Source organism: Paroedura picta, chromosome 9 (genome assembly GCF_049243985.1).
Source record: "Paroedura picta isolate Pp20150507F chromosome 9, Ppicta_v3.0, whole genome shotgun sequence".
Taxonomy (NCBI): domain Eukaryota; kingdom Metazoa; phylum Chordata; class Lepidosauria; order Squamata; family Gekkonidae; genus Paroedura; species Paroedura picta.
The window spans coordinates 3,637,175-3,655,000 of NC_135377.1; the positions used below are offsets into that span (position 1 = coordinate 3,637,175).

At 47.9% G+C, this 17,826-nt stretch overlaps 1 protein-coding gene across 9 annotated transcripts in view; it reads left to right on the forward strand.

Annotated features, from left to right (window-relative positions):
• Nucleotides 1-17,826, forward strand: part of TSNARE1 (t-SNARE domain containing 1) — a 325,772-nt gene that overhangs the window by 280,890 nt on the left and 27,056 nt on the right. For 8 of the 9 annotated variants that reach the window (XM_077351364.1, XM_077351363.1, XM_077351365.1 and 5 more), the window contains one exon: nucleotides 8,551-8,666. In XM_077351364.1, coding sequence (XP_077207479.1) covers nucleotides 8,551-8,646 — 96 coding nt within the window. In that variant the 3' untranslated portion in view covers nucleotides 8,647-8,666. Of the gene's footprint in view, nucleotides 1-8,550; nucleotides 8,667-9,109; nucleotides 9,677-17,826 lie in introns of those variants that run through there. The other variant, XM_077351372.1, reaches the window with a different exon arrangement.

Sequence of the window (17,826 nt, forward strand, 5' to 3'; positions counted from 1 at the left end):
TTCCCTGGTGCCCACCAAGTTCGTTTAGAGAAGTGGGCAGGAATGGGTTAAACGTTTGCTATGATGGCTTCCCGTTGGCCACCGGATATCAGATTGAACTTTGCTTTGATAGCAGTGGCCACGGAAGGGAAGCCACGGCAGCCATTTTGTGCGGTCAGTTGTGCCTGCTCAGATCACATTGCGTCGGAAGCCATGAGACACGCTCCTCCTCCTCCAAGGCCTTACCAGAAATATATTATGTGGAACAGAGAAATAACATCTGAGGATTGTCTCGCAACCAGGCCAGGGACATTCAGAGGTGATTTCTCATTGGCTGCTTCTGCATCATGAGACCTCATGGTCCCCGGAGGAGCTCCATCCAAATCCTTGAAGGTCTCCCATCCATCCAAATACTCATAAGTACCAACCCTGCTCAGCTTCCAAGATTTGTCAGGATGTGACTGGCCTGGGCTACCCAGGTCTGGGCAGAACCCCTTTAGTTCACACCACCACCCTGTTAATAACACTCACAACGTGTCCAGAGGAGGGCAACAAAGATGGTGAGGGGTTTGGAGACCAAGACATATGAGTAAAGGTTGGGGGAGCTTGGTCTGTTTAGCCTGGAGAGGAGACGACTGAGAGGGAATCTGATAACCATCTTCAAGTATTTAAAAGGCTGCCATGTAGACTAGAGGAAGGAGCAGAATTGTTCTCTCTTGCCCCAGAAGGACAGACCAGAACAAATGGGATGAAATTAATTCAAAAGAAATTCCATCTAAACATCTGGAAGAAGTTCCTGACAGTTAGAGCAGTTTCTCAGTGGCACAGGCTTCCTCGGGAGGTGGTGGGTTCTCCATCTTTGGAAATTTTTAAACAGAGGCTGGAGAGCCATCTTGACGGAGAGGCTGATTCTGTGATGGCAAAGGGGTGGAAGGTTGCAGTGGATGAGTGAGAGGGTTGTGAGTGTCCTGCATAGAGCAGGGGGTTGGACTAGATGACCCATGAGGTCCCTTCCAACTCTATGATTCTATGATTCTAAGCACAGAATCAGTGTCTGGTCTGTAATTTAGTAGCCCTGATGGCTTCTTCATTTGCTTTTTCCACCAGCTGTGACAGCGACTTATACATAAATCTGAATTCCTCAGGAGAGATGCTAAGTACACATTGTCTGTCTTCTGCCGGGTTGTCTTCCTCTTCGTACTTACCATATTAATTTTTTTTGAGATCATCATATATTTCTTACTGCTTCATGACACTAGAGTTCCTCTTTTGCTCTAATCCGCTTATTTGGTAATCGCTTTGAGTCTCTGTGTCCTCGTTTCCCCCCCACACACACCCAAGCAACTGAAGTAGCTTGTTGAGATGAAGAGGAGTGTTCTTCAAGAAGTTTGCTGCCTTGAAACTTAATCACCTGCATCCTTAGGTGTGCAGAGCCACAACTGGAAAATGACTGTAACGCCACCAGGTGATGGAACGATAATTCTCCAACGTTATAAGGTTGGCCTGTTGCCCCCAGTTGGGTACCCGCCAATGGGTTTTGTGAAGTTTGCTAGCTTCTTGAATCTTGTAGACAAAATCCAAATGTTCTTGACAGGGATTTGGGATGGAAACCAAGAGGTTCAGATCACTCTCCTACCAACAGATGGGGTACCAAAGAGCTGGCCTCCTCCTGGGCAGGAGCATCAAAAGATCACACCCTCCTGAAACTAGAGTTCTCCTTTATTTGTTTTCTACAACATTTCTGTCCCAAAAGAAAAAGAAGACTCAGGGTTTTGGACCTCTCGTTTCATGACCCAAAGGAATCGTAGAATCATAGAGTTGGATGGGATCTCGTGGATCATCTAGTCCAACCCCCTGCCCAACGCAGGACACTCACAACCCTATCACTCAGTCACTGAGTCTCAGAACAGCTTGCAAATACCTTTCCCTTCCTCTCCCCACAACAGACACCTTGTGAGGTAGGAGGTGCTGAGCGAGCTCTCGGAGAACTGCTCTGCAAGGACAGCTCTAAGAGAACTGTGACAAGCCCAGAGTCACCTGGTTTGCTGCCCATGGAGGAGGAGTGGGGAACGAAACCCAGACACTTTATGAATTAGCCCTACTTTCAGCACCTCTGTAGTGTGGTCATATCCTTCAGTTATGGCAAATATCAGCTAATCCAAGGCCATGATGCAAAATTCTTCAGGACTCCGGTGCTTATGGTGAGCCACGGGATCCGTCTGAATGTCATTTGCGGGGAAGCGCCTGCTTCGTTGTTGTTTCAATCAATACCCTCCGCGGAACAAACGGAGAAGCCGTTAATGATATCGCTGGCCTTTCCTCCTTGCGCTGCTGATATTTAATGGAAAAATTCATCGTTCTGTTTTAGGAAGGCTTTTATTTCTGCAAAGGTTGCCCGATTTGGGCAACGCATTATAATTTGTACATATTTTAAAAGGTCACTCTGCCTAGCTCTCCGCGTAGCCTTTCCTGCTACTCTCCTTTATCGGAAATGATGGGTACATCGCCAACTGATCTCATTGAGTACAACAAATAGAATACCGGAAAACAGGCCCCCTGCGTGGGGCGGGGGGGATTGCTGACCTGACGTTTTTCTATTACTAAGTACTTTCTGGGGTTCAAACAACAGAAGAAGGACACACAATGTAGACCAGGGGCAGTCAAACTGCGACCCTCCAGATGTCCATGGACTACAATTCCCAGAAGCCCCTGCCAGCATTCGCTGGCAGGGGCTTCTGGGAATTGTAGTCCATGGACATCTGGAGGGCCGCAGTTTGACTACTCCTGATGTAGACAGTCAAAAACTCAATACAAAATCTGCATACGGAATAGGCTATACAGTAAAAGTTAAATCAATTATACTGTCCCAAACTTGATAGAACTAAGTCTTCTAAATCATCTTCTCATTCACATCCAGTTTGTAGATTGCTTATTTTTAATTTCTCCGAGTTCAGGATGACAAAGATACTGGTGATGAACTCCAGGGCCAAGTTTGGAGAGGGGCAGTTTAGAAATCTCAAAATAAAATGAGATTTCGCAAAAAAAATCTCAAAATAAAATGAACAAATTCCACTTCATCAGATCCGTATGTATATTCCTCTAGACCTAGCCTTATACAGCACTCTCGGTTTCAGTGCTGAGATATGCAGAGCTTCTCCATTGTCTATGCACACACTTGATTGGTTTTATTAGGCTTTTAACGGTTTGCATGTAAGCTGCCACGAGTCCTCCGAAAATGCCAGGATAGAAATCTAAAGAATAAAAAAAAAATTAATTCAATAAAATAAATAACTGTGCATAGCCACCGGCTTCAAGCACTTTGCAGTCTGTGTACGGGCATTGCAGAAGCTCTGGATGTCAGAGTATTGAGATTATAATTCGGTATCCTATAATTCAGCAGACTAATCCATGCACAGCTCTGTTCTTCTGCTTAACACATGAGAAGAGTCCAGCAACACTCAGATGGATGGCTTTTGAACAAGATTTCACGATGTGGACGCCACATTAGGCAGTCTTATATTCAACCCTTATCCGTTGGAGCTTCACTTTGTAGAGCTCTGACTATTATACATTTCTATGCTTCATTTAAACTTATTTGACCACTGAGGAAGACCCCTTAGCAGTAAAAAAAAAACAAAAAAAAACATCTGGGTTTTATTCCTGATACATTCTAAGTGTTCATATTGGTCTGGTATTTTCTGTACTACACAGAATATACAATGGAGATTTTATCCGTGTTTTTAATTTTTATTATGTGCATGTAGCTATAATAACCCCCTTCAAGGATCGCTGCCTTGTTGTGGCAAGGGGGCTTGCGTAGCTCAGTGAAGCTATGAGCTATGCCGTGCAGGGCCACCCAAGACGGACAGGTCATAGCTGAGAGCTCTGACAAAAGGTGATCCACTGGAGAAGGCAATGGCAAACCACTCCAGTATCTTTGCCATGAAAACTCTATGGACAGTTCCAATAGGCATAACGATATGACGCCGGAAGATGAGCCCCTCAGGTCGGAAGGTGTCCAATATGCTACTGGGGATGAGCAGACGGCTAGTACGAGTAGCGCCAGAATGAATGAAGCGGCTGGGCCAAAGCCGAAAGGACGCTCAGTTGTGGAAGTAACTGGTGGCGAAAAGACAGTCCGATGCTGTAAAGATTTTTATTCCATAGGAACCTGGAACGTCAGATCCATGAATCAAGGCAAGCTGGACGTGGTTAAACAAGAAATGAGAAGACTGAACATCGACATTTTAGGAATCAGTGAACTAAAATGGACAGGAATGGGTGAATTTAATTCAGATGACCATCAGGTATACTACTGTGGACAAGAATCTCGCAGAAGAAATGGAGTAGCCTTCATAATCAATAAGAGAGTAGGAAAAGCAGTCTTGGGATACAATCCCCAAAATGACAGAATGATCTCAGTTCGAATCCAAGGCAAACCATTCAACATCACAGTGATCCAGGTCTACGCCCCAACCACTGCTGCTGAAGAGGATGAAGTTGATCAGTTCTATGAAGCCCTACAACACCTTCTAGAAGCAACGCCCAAAAATGATGTGCTTATCATCATGGGGGATTGGAATGCTAAAGTAGGAAGCCAAAAGATAACCGGGATAACAGGCAAGTTTGGCCTTGGAGTACAAAATGAAGCAGGGCACAGGCTGGTAGAATTTTGTCAAGAGAATACAATGGTCATAGCAAACACTCTTTTCCAGCAACCCAAGAGACGACTCTACACATGGACATCACCAGACGGTCAACACAGAAATCAGATTGACTATGTGCTCTGCAGCCAAAGATGGAAAAGTTCTATCCAGTCAATAAAAACAAGACCAGGAGCTGATTGTGGTTCAGATCATGAGCTTCTTGTTGCAAAATTTAAGCTTAAATTGAAGAAAGTAGGGCAAAGCACTAGGCCACTCAGGTATGAACTAAATCATATCCCCGACGAATACACAGTGGAGGTGACAAATAGATTTAAGGAATTAGATCTGATAGACAGAGTGCCTGAAGAACTATGGACGGAGGTTCGTAACATTGTACAAGTGGTAGCAACTAAAACCATCCCAAAGAAAAAGAAATGCAAGAAATCAAAATGGCTGTCTGAGGAAGCTTTACAAATAGCTAAGGAGAGAAGGGAAGTGAAAGGCAAGGGAGAAAGAGAAAGATACACCCAATTGAATGCAGAATTCCAGAGAAAAGCTAGAAGAGATAAGAATGCCTTCTTAAATGAACAGTGCAAACAAATAGAAGAAAACAATAGAATGGGGAGGACCAGAGATCTTTTCAAGACAATTGGAGATATGAAGAGAAAGTTTCATGCAAAGATGGGTATGATAAGGGACCAAAATGGTAGGGACCTCACAGAAGCAGAAGAGATTAAGCAAAGGTGGCAAAATTATACAGAAGAACTATACAAGAGCGAGCTTAACATCCCTGATGACCACAGTGGGGTAGTTACTGATTTGGAGCCAGACATCCTGGAATGTGAAGTCAAATGGGCCTTAGGAAGTCTGAGCAACAATAAAGCTAGTGGTGGTGACAGCATTCCAGTTGAACTATTCAAAATCTTAAAGGACGATGCAGTAAAAGTGCTACACTCAATATGCCAGCAAATTTGGAAAACTCAGCAATGGCCACAGGATTGGAAAAGGTCAGTTTACATTCCAATCCCAAAGAAGGGCAATGCCAAAGAATGTTCAAACTACCGCACCATTGCACTCATTTCTCATGCTAGCAAAGTTATGCTCAAAATCCTACAAGCTAGGCTCCAGCAATATGTGGACCGAGAACTTCCAGAAGTACAGGCAGGATTTCGAAGAGGGAGAGGAACTAGAGATCAAATTGCCAACATACGCTGGATCATGGAAAAAGCTAGGGAGTTCCAGAAGAACATCTACTTCTGCTTCATTGACTATGCTAAAGCCTTTGATTGTGTGGAGCACAACAAATTGTGGCAAGTTCTTAAAGAGATGGGAATACCAGAGCATCTTATTTGTCTCTTGAGAAATTTATATGCAGGTCAAGAAGCAACAGTGAGAACTGAACATGGAATCACTGATTGGTTCAAAATTGAGAAAGGAGTTCGGCAAGGCTGTATACTGTCGCCTTGCCTATTTAACTTGTATGCGGAGCACATCATGAGAAAGGCGGGATTAGAGGAGTCACCAATTGGGATCAAGATTGCAGGGAGAAATATCAACAACCTCAGATATGCAGATGATACCACTCTAATGGCAGAAAGTGAAGAGGAACTAAAGAGCCTGTTGATGCGGGTGAAGGAGGAGAGTGCAAAAGTTGGCTTGAAACTCAACATCAAGAAAACAAAGATCATGGCAGCCGGCCCTCTCAATTCCTGGCAAATAGATGGGGAAGAAATGGAGATAGTGACAGATTTTATTTTCCTCGGCTCCAAGATCACTGCAGATGGGGACTGCAGCAAAGAAATTAAAAGACGCTTGCTCCTAGGGAGGAAAGCTATGGCAAATCTAGACAGCATCCTAAAAAGCAGAGACATCACCCTACCAACAAAAGTGCGTTTAGTCAAGGCTATGGTATTCCCAGTTGCAATGTATGGCTGCGAAAGTTGGACCATAAGGAAGGCCGAGCGTCAAAGAATTGAGGCTTTTGAACTCTGGTGCTGGAGAAGACTCTTGCGAGTCCCTTGGACTGCAAAGCGAACAAACTGGTCAGTCCTAGAGGAGATCAGCCCTGACTGCTCTTTAGAAGGCCAGATCCTGAAGATGAAACTCAAATACTTTGGCCACCTCATGAGAAGGAAGGACTCCCTGGAGAAGAGCCTAATGCTGGGAGTGATCGAGGGCAAAAGAAGAAGGGGACGACAGAGAATGAGGTGGATGGATGGAGTCACTGAAGCAGTAGGTGCAAACTTAAAAGGACTCCAGGGAATGGTAGAGGACAGGAAGGCCTGGAGGATCATTGTCCATGGGGTCGCGATGGGTCGGACACGACTTCGCACATAACAACAACAACAAGCTATAATAAATGTTTGGATTTTAAACTACTTTTTCTTTTCGTAGCTCGGTCTTTCGGTTCCTAACTTGTCTTGTCGGGTTGGATTTTTGTTTCCCTTTTGGGAAGGTATATCCCAAATGTATATTTAAAGGTAAAGGTAAAGGTATCCCCTGTGCAAGCACCGAGTCATGTCTGACCCTTGGGGTGACGCCCTCCAGCGTTTTCATGGCAGACTCAATACGGGGTGGTTTGCCAGTACCTTCCCCAGTCATTACCATTTACCCCCCAGCAAGCTGGGTACTCATTTTACCGACCTTTTTACCAAAGGATGGAAGGCTGAGTCAACCTTGAGCCGGCTGCTGGGATTGAACTCCCAGCCTCATGGGCAAAGCTTTCAGACAGCTGCCTTACCACTCTGCGCCACCTTTTCTGAACTCATGGATTCCAAAGTTCAGAAAATACTAGTATCAAAGCCCATTCTTAAAAGGGGCTCTAGAAATGGGCTGGCCTCCCTGCTCCCCAGTGGGCAGGAGGCCTTGGAGTGTGGCAGCCCAGCCAGGTGAGGCCACAGAGCCTCTCAGGGTGCCTGGCCACCCTCTCCCTCTGAGTAGCAAGACTGAGAGTCCTACTCAGAGGGCAGCTAGATCTTCCCCTGCCCTGCTCACTGCAAGGAAGTGGCTGTATGGAGGAGGAGGGGGAGGAAAAGGGCAGAGAAGCCCCATAATTGGCCCTCAGTGGGGAAGTGCCCCCCATTGTGTCCATATCCCCCACTGAGGGCCAATCATGGCCAGTTTTACCCAGTGCATGGTCCACACACAATCTGGGCATTATTAGGGCTACAGATTAGTTACTGGAGACAGTTTCAACCAAATGAATTCTATTGCATTGGACTGAGTTGTTCTACTCTAGAATGCTCAATCTCGCAACATGAAATGATTCCATGCAATTAGAGATGATGCAAAAAAAAAAAAGGCCTATGAAAATGATACATTCTGGTGCTTCTGGATAATTTTCAGAAGTAGGATTACCCTTTCCTAGTGTTGCCATTCTCCAGGTGGTGACTGGAGATCTCCAGGAATCACAGCAGGTCTCTGGGCAAAAGAGAACAGTTCCTCTGGAGAAAATGTCTACTTTGGAAGGTGGACTTTGTGGTATTCTATCCTACCATGGCCTCTCCTTTCTCTAAACCAGGGGTAGTCAAACTGCAGCCCTCCAGATGCCCATGGACTACAATTCCCAGGAGCCCCTGCCAGCGAATGCTGGCAGGGGCTCCTGGGAATTGTAGTCCATGGACATCTGGAGGGCCGCCGTTTGACTACGCCTGCTCTAAACCCTGCCCTTCTTAGGCTCCGCCCCCAAAGCCTGCAGGAATTCCACAGTCCTGAGCTCCCAACACTACACTCAGATGAATGAGTCTCACAATTCCTTCAACCCCCTCCTCTATTTATCTGTACCTGTGAAGCAAGTCTCAGATTGTACAAGATGGGTACTTTGCCCTTTTGTGGTTCATTAGCACGTCCCCAGGACTTCTGGTGGGCAGCCGGCCTTCCCACCCATAGGAAACCTTCTGATTCTGTTCTCGTTTCGTCTTTTCAGCAGCGATCCAGGAAGATGAAGTGCTGTTTGATCTCCACAGGCCTGGTCGTCCTTCTGGTTGTTGTCATCATCATCACAGTCTCCGTCAGGCATTGAACCTGCCGAAGGTTTCACAGGTAAACTCTTCACATGGGTCTCTATTTTTAACTTTTAAAAAAGAACCTTTCCATTTTAAATCTAAGAGATTTACCGTTGGCTAAAACTAGTTGATGTGGAAGCAACTTGACTGGATGAAAAGTAGCCTTGAAAGGTGGGATGAAACACATTTTAAGGGCCAGATTCTATAAATTTGTCGAGCATTCAAGACTGGCTGAAGTTTTAGCACCTTCTGGGTTACCTGGGCCCATTCTCCATTTGTTGACTAAAGAATGGGTGCCCTGATGGCCCCATCTCACCAGAACTCAGAAGATAAGCACGGCTGGTCCTCGTTAACATTGGATGGGAAAACAACAAGAAAGGCCAAGGTTGCAAGCAATAGCAGACCCCCCTCTAAATGTCTATTTCCTTTGAAATACTTAATGAGAGCAACCATGTCCCCTCTCATCCTCCTCCTCTCCAGGCTGAACATTACCAAGTCCCTCAGCCTTTCATCCTCATCACTCTCCGCTGAACCCTCTCAGTTTTGTCCACGTCCTTTTTGAAGTGAGGTCTCCAGAATTGCACACAGGACTCCAGATGTGGTCTGACCAATATGTGATTTGCAGTGTGGTCTTTCCAATGCCGTATCCAGTGGGAGCATGATGTCTTGTGACCTCGATGTGCTGCCTCTGTTGATAGAGCCCAAAACTGGATTTGCCTTCTTTGTCTCCACAACATGTTGTCTGCTCATCTTCAGCTTCCAGTCCACAAGGACCCCAAGATCTCGTTCACACACACTGCTACCCAGAAGTGTGTCCTCCATCCAGTAGGACTGCTTCTCATTGTTGGTGATTCAGATGCATAACTCTGCACTTCTCCATATTGAATTGCCTCTTGTTCTCATTTGCCCGCTTTTGCAACATGTTCAGATCTTGTTGAACTCTCCCTCTATGTTATGGGGTGTTTGCTACTCCTGCCAATCTGCAGAATTAATGAGGAGTCTCTCCATTCCTTTACCCAGATCACTGATTAAAAGAAAAGTACCAAACCCAGTACCGAGCTTTGTGGCACCTTACAGCTCACTCCCCCCCCCCCCTCCAATCCGATAAAACACCATTAGCAACGAATCTTTGGGTGTTGTTCTCTAACCAGCTTCCTATCCATCTAATCATCTGAAAATAAAGTCTGCAGTCCTCCAGTTTACCCATTGGAACATGATGGGGAACCTTGTCAAAAGCCTTACTGAAATTTGTGACCCTTGGGAGCTCTCCTGGGTCCTGAAACCCTTAGCATGTGGGTTGCATGCTGCTGCCACCTCCCACTTTAAGGGTGTCTTCTTGGCCTTCTCGTATCTGTTTACACCCTGCTAATTGTCCCAGAGTCTTGCTCAGCACCTCGATGGGCGTTCAGCCTGTGTGACATGGGACTGTCCTCTTTCTTCCATTCCAAGAAATGTTAAAAACCCAAACAGAAATCATACAAACGCCTCTTAAGAACAAATCGAAGAAAACTTTCCATGTTGTTTAGTTTTCCTTGGCAGAAATGTCTCTGAAACAGAGCTGAGACAGTTCCAGTCCATCTCAGTGCTCCGAAAACACACGACTGATTCTTCAGCTCAGTGAAAAGAAAGGGGCCAGATGTGTCATGTGCTGAGAGATCCTTGTCACTTCTCCGCAAGCACCTCTCTTTTAAGTGTGTCACTTCTTCCCCGGGGGGCAACTTGAAAGGGCAAGGAAAGTTCTCCTGAGTTACTGCTGGAGATGGCTCACCTGCCTCCTTCATCCTTCCAGGAGTGTAGCTTGACATCGGAGACTAGGCAGCCACAAGATTCTCAAACTGGATAGACAGTCCTTCCTTAGATTATTGGCAGGGTGTCAAGATATTTCAGGAAATCGTAGAGATGGAAATAACCATAGAGGCCACCTAGTCCAGCCCCCTGGTCCATGCAGGATCAGCCTCAAGCATCCATCATTCGATTCCCCACTCCTCCAGCTGGGTGACCTTGGACTAGTCACAGTTTTCTTAGCACTGTGCTCACAGAGCAGTTCTCGTAGAGCTCTCTGAGTCTCACCTTCCTCCCAGGATGTGTCTTGTGGGGAGAGGAAGTGAAGGTGTTTGTAAGCCGCTTTGAGCCTCCTTCAGGTACTGAAAATAAGCTCTTCTTCCTTATGGCAATTTATTGAAATTTAATATTTTAAAATTCTGATGTTACCCACCGTGGGCCGACTAGGAAAGGACGGGGTATATGAACAAAATTGTCGCTGTTGTTGTTATTTGTCCAACCACTGCTTTAAGGCCGCAGGTGAGAGGGCACATTTAGGCAGCCGATTCCTCTGCTGAACTACCCTGTGATTTTTTTTCCTGCTATCTAGTTGGTGCCATTTTAACTATAGCTTAAACTCATGACTGCAGGTCATTAATAGACTCATAGAACCATCGAGTGGGAAGGGGCCACACAGGCCATCCAGTCCCACCCCCTGCTCAGTGCAGGATCAGCCTCCAGCATCCAGGAGAAGGATCTGTCCAGTTGCTGCTTGAATACCACCAGTGAGAGGGAGCTCCCCACCTCCTTAGGCAGCCCCTTCCACTGCTGAACTAGACTCCTAGAATCCTAGAGTGGGAAGGGGCCATCCAGGCCATCTAGTCCCACCCTCTGCTCAGTGCAGGATCAGCCTCAAGCATCCAGGAGAAGGATCTGTCCAGCTGCTGCTTGAATACCACCAGTGAGAGGGAGCTCCCCACCTCCTTAGGCAGCCCCTTCCACTGCTGAACTAGACTCCTAGAATCCTAGAGTGGGAAGGGGCCATCCAGGCCATCTAGTCCCACCCTCTGCTCAGTGCAGGATCAGCCTCAAGCATCCAGGAGAAGGATCTGTCCAGCCACTGCTTGAAGATGGCCAGTGAGGGGGAGCTCCCCACCTCCTTAGGCAGCCCCTTCCACGGCTGAACTAGACTCAGGGAATCCTAGAGTGGGAAGGGGCCATGCAGGCCATCTAGTCCCAGCCCCTGCTCAGTGCAGGATCAGCCTCAAGCATCCAGGAGAAGGATCTGTCCAGCCACTGCTTGAAGATGGCCAGTGAGGGGGAGCTCCCCACCTCCTTAGGCAGCCCCTTTCACTGCTGAACTAGACTCCTAGAATCCTGGAGTGGGAAGGGGCCATGCAGGCCATCTAGTCCCACCCCCTGCTCAGTGCAGGATCAGCCTCAAGCATCCAGGAGAAGGATCTGTCCAGCTGCTGCTTGAAGTCTGCCATTAACTCACAGATTGCCTATGGTGACCCCATGTGGTTGTCAAGGCATGAGATGTTCAGAGGTTGTTCCTCATTGCCTGTCACTGCCTCCCAAACCCGGTATTCCTTTGAGTTCTTCAAATCCATTCAAATACTAGCCATGGTCAACCCTCTTTAGCTCCTGAGATTTGACAAGACGTGGCTAGCCTGGGTTATATACGTCAGGGTATCCTGACATCTACTTTTTCTGAATATGGAGGTTCTCTTTAATCTCCATGGCTAGCAGCCACTAGTAGACCTCTCCTCCATGAATTTTTCTAATCCTCTTTTAAAGCTGTCTACGCCTTTGGCCATCTATACATCCTCTAGCAGCAAATTCTGAATTATAATAACTCGCTTTGTATAGAAGGCGGGAAAATAACCCAGCGTTTGAATCAGGACACCTGGCCTTGTCAAACTAATGGCCTGATCCGTGATCTTCACCTTGCCTAACCAACATAATAGGCTGAGAGCTGCCCGGCCCCCTGAAGGAAAGAACTCACCCCCCCCCCCCGCAGACCCTGCAAACTGTTTTGTCGGCAGATTTGCCATCTTTCTCCCCTTGCCGAAATCTCTCCCTCCCAAAAGTAAGGCATGCAGGCCACATTTCTGCCGGATCGCTCTTTTTCGCGGCTCACCGTTCTCCCTTGGCGTGCCTCCTGCCACAAGACGGAGTGCCCCATTTCCAGCCACGCTGTGCCTCCCGTCTATTTGCGGCCCTCTTCCCCGCCCTGCTGCCTTTCACGGGGGCCGAGGGTGATGCATTGCCGCAGCCGCAGAGATTCCCGACGACGGGGAAACGCTGAATGAAGCCATAATTCAGCCTAACGAATGTTGTAAATAAGGGCAAAAACACGGCCAGCTCCGTTCCGTGGAACTGCTCTTGCTTTGCAAATTGATGCCACGGGGCCAGTTTTGCTTATTGGCTCTCTGTTTTTTACCGCTGCCTCGTACGCTGCTTAGTGGGGGAGCGAACTGGCCAGATTGCAGGCCTATTTCCCCCTTCAGAGCCGCAAGGACTTTGTCATATTTACCAGCTGCCAAACGCTGGACAGAAACATGCCACATACTTGGCCTGGAATTATGGACCCTCCAAGACTGAAGTCCCCCCACTCGCCCTCCCCACCCCCAGGCCTTGAGGAAGGGAAAACATCTCTGTGTCTTTGCCAGTACCCTATTCAAAATTATCACATCCTCTTGGGGCTTTATTGGGTCTTCTCTTCCTCCCCTCCCATCCTTTTCATACCCAGCAAAAACTTTTTTCCGAACCTTTCCTCTGGGATCCTCTTGTGTTCGGTTGAAATTTTCTCTGATTGTAAAATGCAGAGCTCCTTCAGAGATGCTGCCTTGGGATTTGCAAATACCCCCTTTTTAGTTCTGTGGGTGTTTCAGGCTAAGCAAGGGCCTTTTCTGCACTTCTTATTTATTTATTAGGTTATTCGATTTACATGCCGCCGCTTTTCCTAAGTAACTGTGGCGATTCATAGAATACAATGTTAAAAACCAGTAAAACCCCATAAAACCCGCAGTTTACAATAAATAACAAGCAGCAACAACTTCTAATCGATCTGTCTATCTGCTGTCAATCCTCGCACTCTGTTTTGCTGAGCAAAACACTCTGATTAGAAACCACAGAGTTTCTCCTGAAAGCCAGAAGCCTGGAACGGCCGATTTGGACGCCACCACGCACAGCCCTAGCCAGAATGGTTCCCCCCAACTTCTCCTACGTGCTGAATCATTTTTGGGTGACGTCCGCATGTTGTGTCATTCCAGGACACACACACCCCCCCCCACACACACACACACAGTCCTTGCTGGCAGCTCCCCTGGACCTTGCAACCAAATGCCATTAGGAAGTAAAACCACAGAGTTTCCAGGGATTCCTAGAGCTTTCCTTGAAAGGTTTTCCTTGAAAGAGATATAGCGATGCAGTTAACATCACCTGTCACAACTCAGGTGCCTGGCCTCTCTTGTTGTTTCCAGGGCAGCACAGCCAGCAACAAGCACAGGTTGTGGAGACGTCAGGCCTGTATAACAGCATGGTTATGGGATTTGCAGTCAGGCTCCCGAGAGAAATCCACGGTGCCTGGAGGCCTTGCGTGCCGCACTGAGAGCGAACATAACACAATTTTCCGGGCCGTTCGGCTTTTTGTCCCGCTCCGCCGTGTTACAATATTAAAGGTATTTCTCCAAGTAACAAATAAGAACAATATCCAGGACATGTCCTTAGACTCCAGATTTATTTTCTCTTGCTAGGATAAAAGGCAGCCGGGGAAAAGATGCTTTAGGATTCCTCACGCTGTCCAGGATGCTTTTGGCTCCTTCACTGAAACAGCTTCTTTCCCCAGCCGTTGTGTGTTCGTGAACTAAGTAGAAGAGAAGGTGTATGCTCCACTGTTATGTGCACAGGAGGTTTTGGGCAGGCATTCTCAACCAAGAAGTGATGCTACGATGCACATGACTTCCCAGCCCCTTCCCAGCCTAGCAGCCCTAGTTCAGCAGTGGAAGGGGCTGCCTAAGGAGGTGGGGAGCTCCCCCTCACTGGCAGTCTTCAAGCAGCGGCTGGACAGATCCTTCTCCTGGATGCTTGAAGCTTATCCTGCATTGAGCAGGGGGTGGGACTGGATGGCCTGCATGGCCCCTTCCCACTCTAGGATTCTGGGAGTCTAGTTCAGCAGTGGAAGGGGCTGCCTAAGGAGGTGGGGAGCTCCCCCTCACTGGCCGTCTTCAAGCAGCAGCTGGACAGATCCTTCTCCTGGATGCTTGAAGCTTATCCTGCATTGAGCAGGGGGTGGGACTGGATGGCCTGCATGGCCCCTTCCCACTCTAGGATTCTGGGAGTCTAGTTCAGCAGTGGAAGGGGCTGCCTAAGGAGGTGGGGAGCTCCCCCTCACTGGCCGTCTTCAAGCAGCGGCTGGACAGATCCTTCTCCTGGATGCTTGAGGATGTGGAGCAGGGCTCTTTCAGAGCAGGGCCTTTTCAGCTCCAGGATTCTATGATTAACATCATGATCAAATGTACATTGTAATTCTGCATACAGAGTCCCTTCTCTGCAACCTCCCTCCCACCTTCTGATGGGGAAATCTGCATTCCAACTTGCATCCCACACTCTTGTTGGGCTCTGAGAGGCTCCTGGCCTTGACTCCAGCTTCCCCCCCCCCCTGCATGTTTCTCCACGGGGAAACGTCCTCTCTCACCCCTGTGTGCCGATTCCAAAGCAGGCTAAAACTTTACGTCGCCTGCAGCTCGTCTCCTCTCCTCTCTTTCCGGCTCCCGACCTCTGCTTCCCCACAGCCAGCCTGCCTGCCTGGTGCATCCTGAGCTTTTGCAGCATCAAGCCGTTATCCTTCCCCAGCCCAAATGCGGAGGAGACCACCTGCCGCTGCAGCATTAGCATATGCCCGTCAGCTTCATATTCAAATCGGCGGGGGATTCCTTATCAGAGACTGCCCCTCTTTCTTAGGGCGTGAGGAAAAGCATGGAGTTAATGAAGCCAGTATTAGGGAGGCTTTGGCATTTGGTTATCTTGCTAGCTGTTGTTGCTGGGATAGATAGATATATATTTTTGAACGTTTGCATCTACAAGGTCCACGGGACTTACATCATTTCCCTGGAAACGACTCCTTGCCCGCAGAGACCTACGTGGGTCCAAAGCCTCATTCCATGAACTTAGGAAGGCATGCTCAGACCCATGCCCGGTTGGCTTCCTCCCCGTTTGGCCTTGAAATCAGGCAGCCAGTTCATTGTGGCGCTCTTCAGCTATTCACAACCCGTTTCTGTGAATTTTGGGGAACAGACTACTCACAGTCACCAGAAGCCAACCCCCAGCTGATGGAGGACCTGTCAGGAGTTGGCTCGTCCTCACCCGATGGGTAAATTTTGCACCTGTGTTTTTGGATAACTGTGTTCCTTAAATTGGCTAAATTAGCGATCCCCAACCTGTGGGCCGTGGACCACATGTGGTCCGTCGACTAATTGGAGGTGGGCTGCGAAGGACGCCTCCTTCCCCCCCGCCCCGGCCCTTTACTTCATCCCCCCCGGCCCTTTACAACACACTTTGGGTGTCATTGTCCTCCATCACTCCCAGATGGGACTATCTCGTTGCAGAGAAACAAGCTCAGGGTTCCCACTGATTTGTCATTGTCATGAGTTAAAATTTCCATTAAAATAAAATGTTCCTTATGTTCATTGCTGTGGCATGTATGTCTCTTATTTTGAAGGGATGTTTAAACATTACCATAGTGATCAGAGAGCGCTAGGACAGTGGTTGAGAGTAGAGGAGTAAACTACCCCCCCCCACTGGGCCTCAGTAAAATTGTCAAGCGTTGAGTGGTCCCCGGTGATAAAAAGGTTGGGGACCACTGGGCTAGATATCAGGAAAAAAATTTTCACAATCAGAGTAGTTCAGCAGTGGAATAGGCTGCCTCAGGAGGTGGTGAGCTCCCCCTCACTGGCCGTCTTCAAGCAAAGGTTGGATACACACTTTTCTTGGATGCTTTAGGATGCTTTGGGCTGATCCTGCGTTGAGCAGGGGGTTGGACTAGATGGCCTGTGTTGCCCCTTTCCACTCTAGGATTCTATGATTCTATGATTCTTAGACTAGCCTAGTGTTCTTAGGTTAGGATCGGTCATATATCCAATACTCATTTAATAGCTGCGAAAGTTGGATGATGGAGAAATGTTTAGCCCAAAATTCTCTTGAATTAATTTCAACTGTCCGGTTCTGGTCCTACTTCTGCTGCTCCAAGAAAGCTGCTCCGCTCCATCCTCTATGCCAGGGGTAGTCAACCTGTGGTCCTCCAGATGTTCATGGACTACAATTCCCATTTCCTGGCTCATGGGAATTGTAGTCCATGGACATCTGGAGGACCACAGGTTGACTACCCCTGCTCTAAGGGACAGCCCTTCCAGTACTTGAAGGTGGCTATCCCATCACCTCTTTGTTGGTCGTAAAGGGACCCCTGGACTCAAGTGTTGTTCTGCTGCTGAATCTATAGCTCGCTTGGGTTCACTTTGGCGGATCCTGAAATTAAAATGTTAAATGTGTTGACCTCTGAAGGGGGCTGTAGCTCGAGAAAAAGCGGGGTTTTTTAAATATATATATATTTGGGGAAGAAATTGGGCCAGGTGAAAAGAAGGTGCTCCAGCTATCGTTGGCTTAGAACAGGGGTAGTCAACCTGTGGTCCTCCAGATGTCCATGGACTACAATTCCCATGAGCCCCTGCCAGCGTTGCTGGCAGGGGCTCATGGGAATTGTAGTCCATGGACATCTGGAGGACCACAGGTTGACTACCCCTGGATTAGAGGACAAGAAGAATGGCCCACTCCTCATCTCTAGCTCCCTGGACTTCCTTTCTTCCCAACGATGCATGCAGACCGACGTATGCAGCCAGCTGCGGAGGGGAGGGGATAAAAGAAACTTTAAAAATGGTTTCCCAAGAGAGAGAAAGAGAGAGAGAGAGAGAGAGAGAGAGAGAGAGAGAGAGAGAGGATCTTCTTGAAGAAGTATTCAACACAGTCAGCTGTGTCCGTTTCAGCCTTCTGCAGAGCCGCCCACAACCGCTCCAGTTTTGCAATCAGATACGATTTAGATATTTTGCTTTTGTGCCTCCTCCTCTTTTCATCAAAGTTGATATCGACGCTCGGCTGAGTGGGGGAGAGAATCTTCCCGGGGCTGATTCATCAACTCCGCCGCTTCTCGGATTGGATGGATCCGGCTACCGTTACTCATCCCTTTGTGATATTTCTGCTGATCCGTGCCTCTCTGATCCCGAGGGAAGGCTGCCCTTGACGGTGAATGAATGCAAGGGGCTGCCCCTCGAGAGTTATTGGGCACGGGTCGCCTGGAGCACACGAAAGCAGTGTGACGATGTTTCTTGTTGCCTGTTTGATTCCATATGCCGTTAAAAATGCTCTGGGGTTTTTTTTTT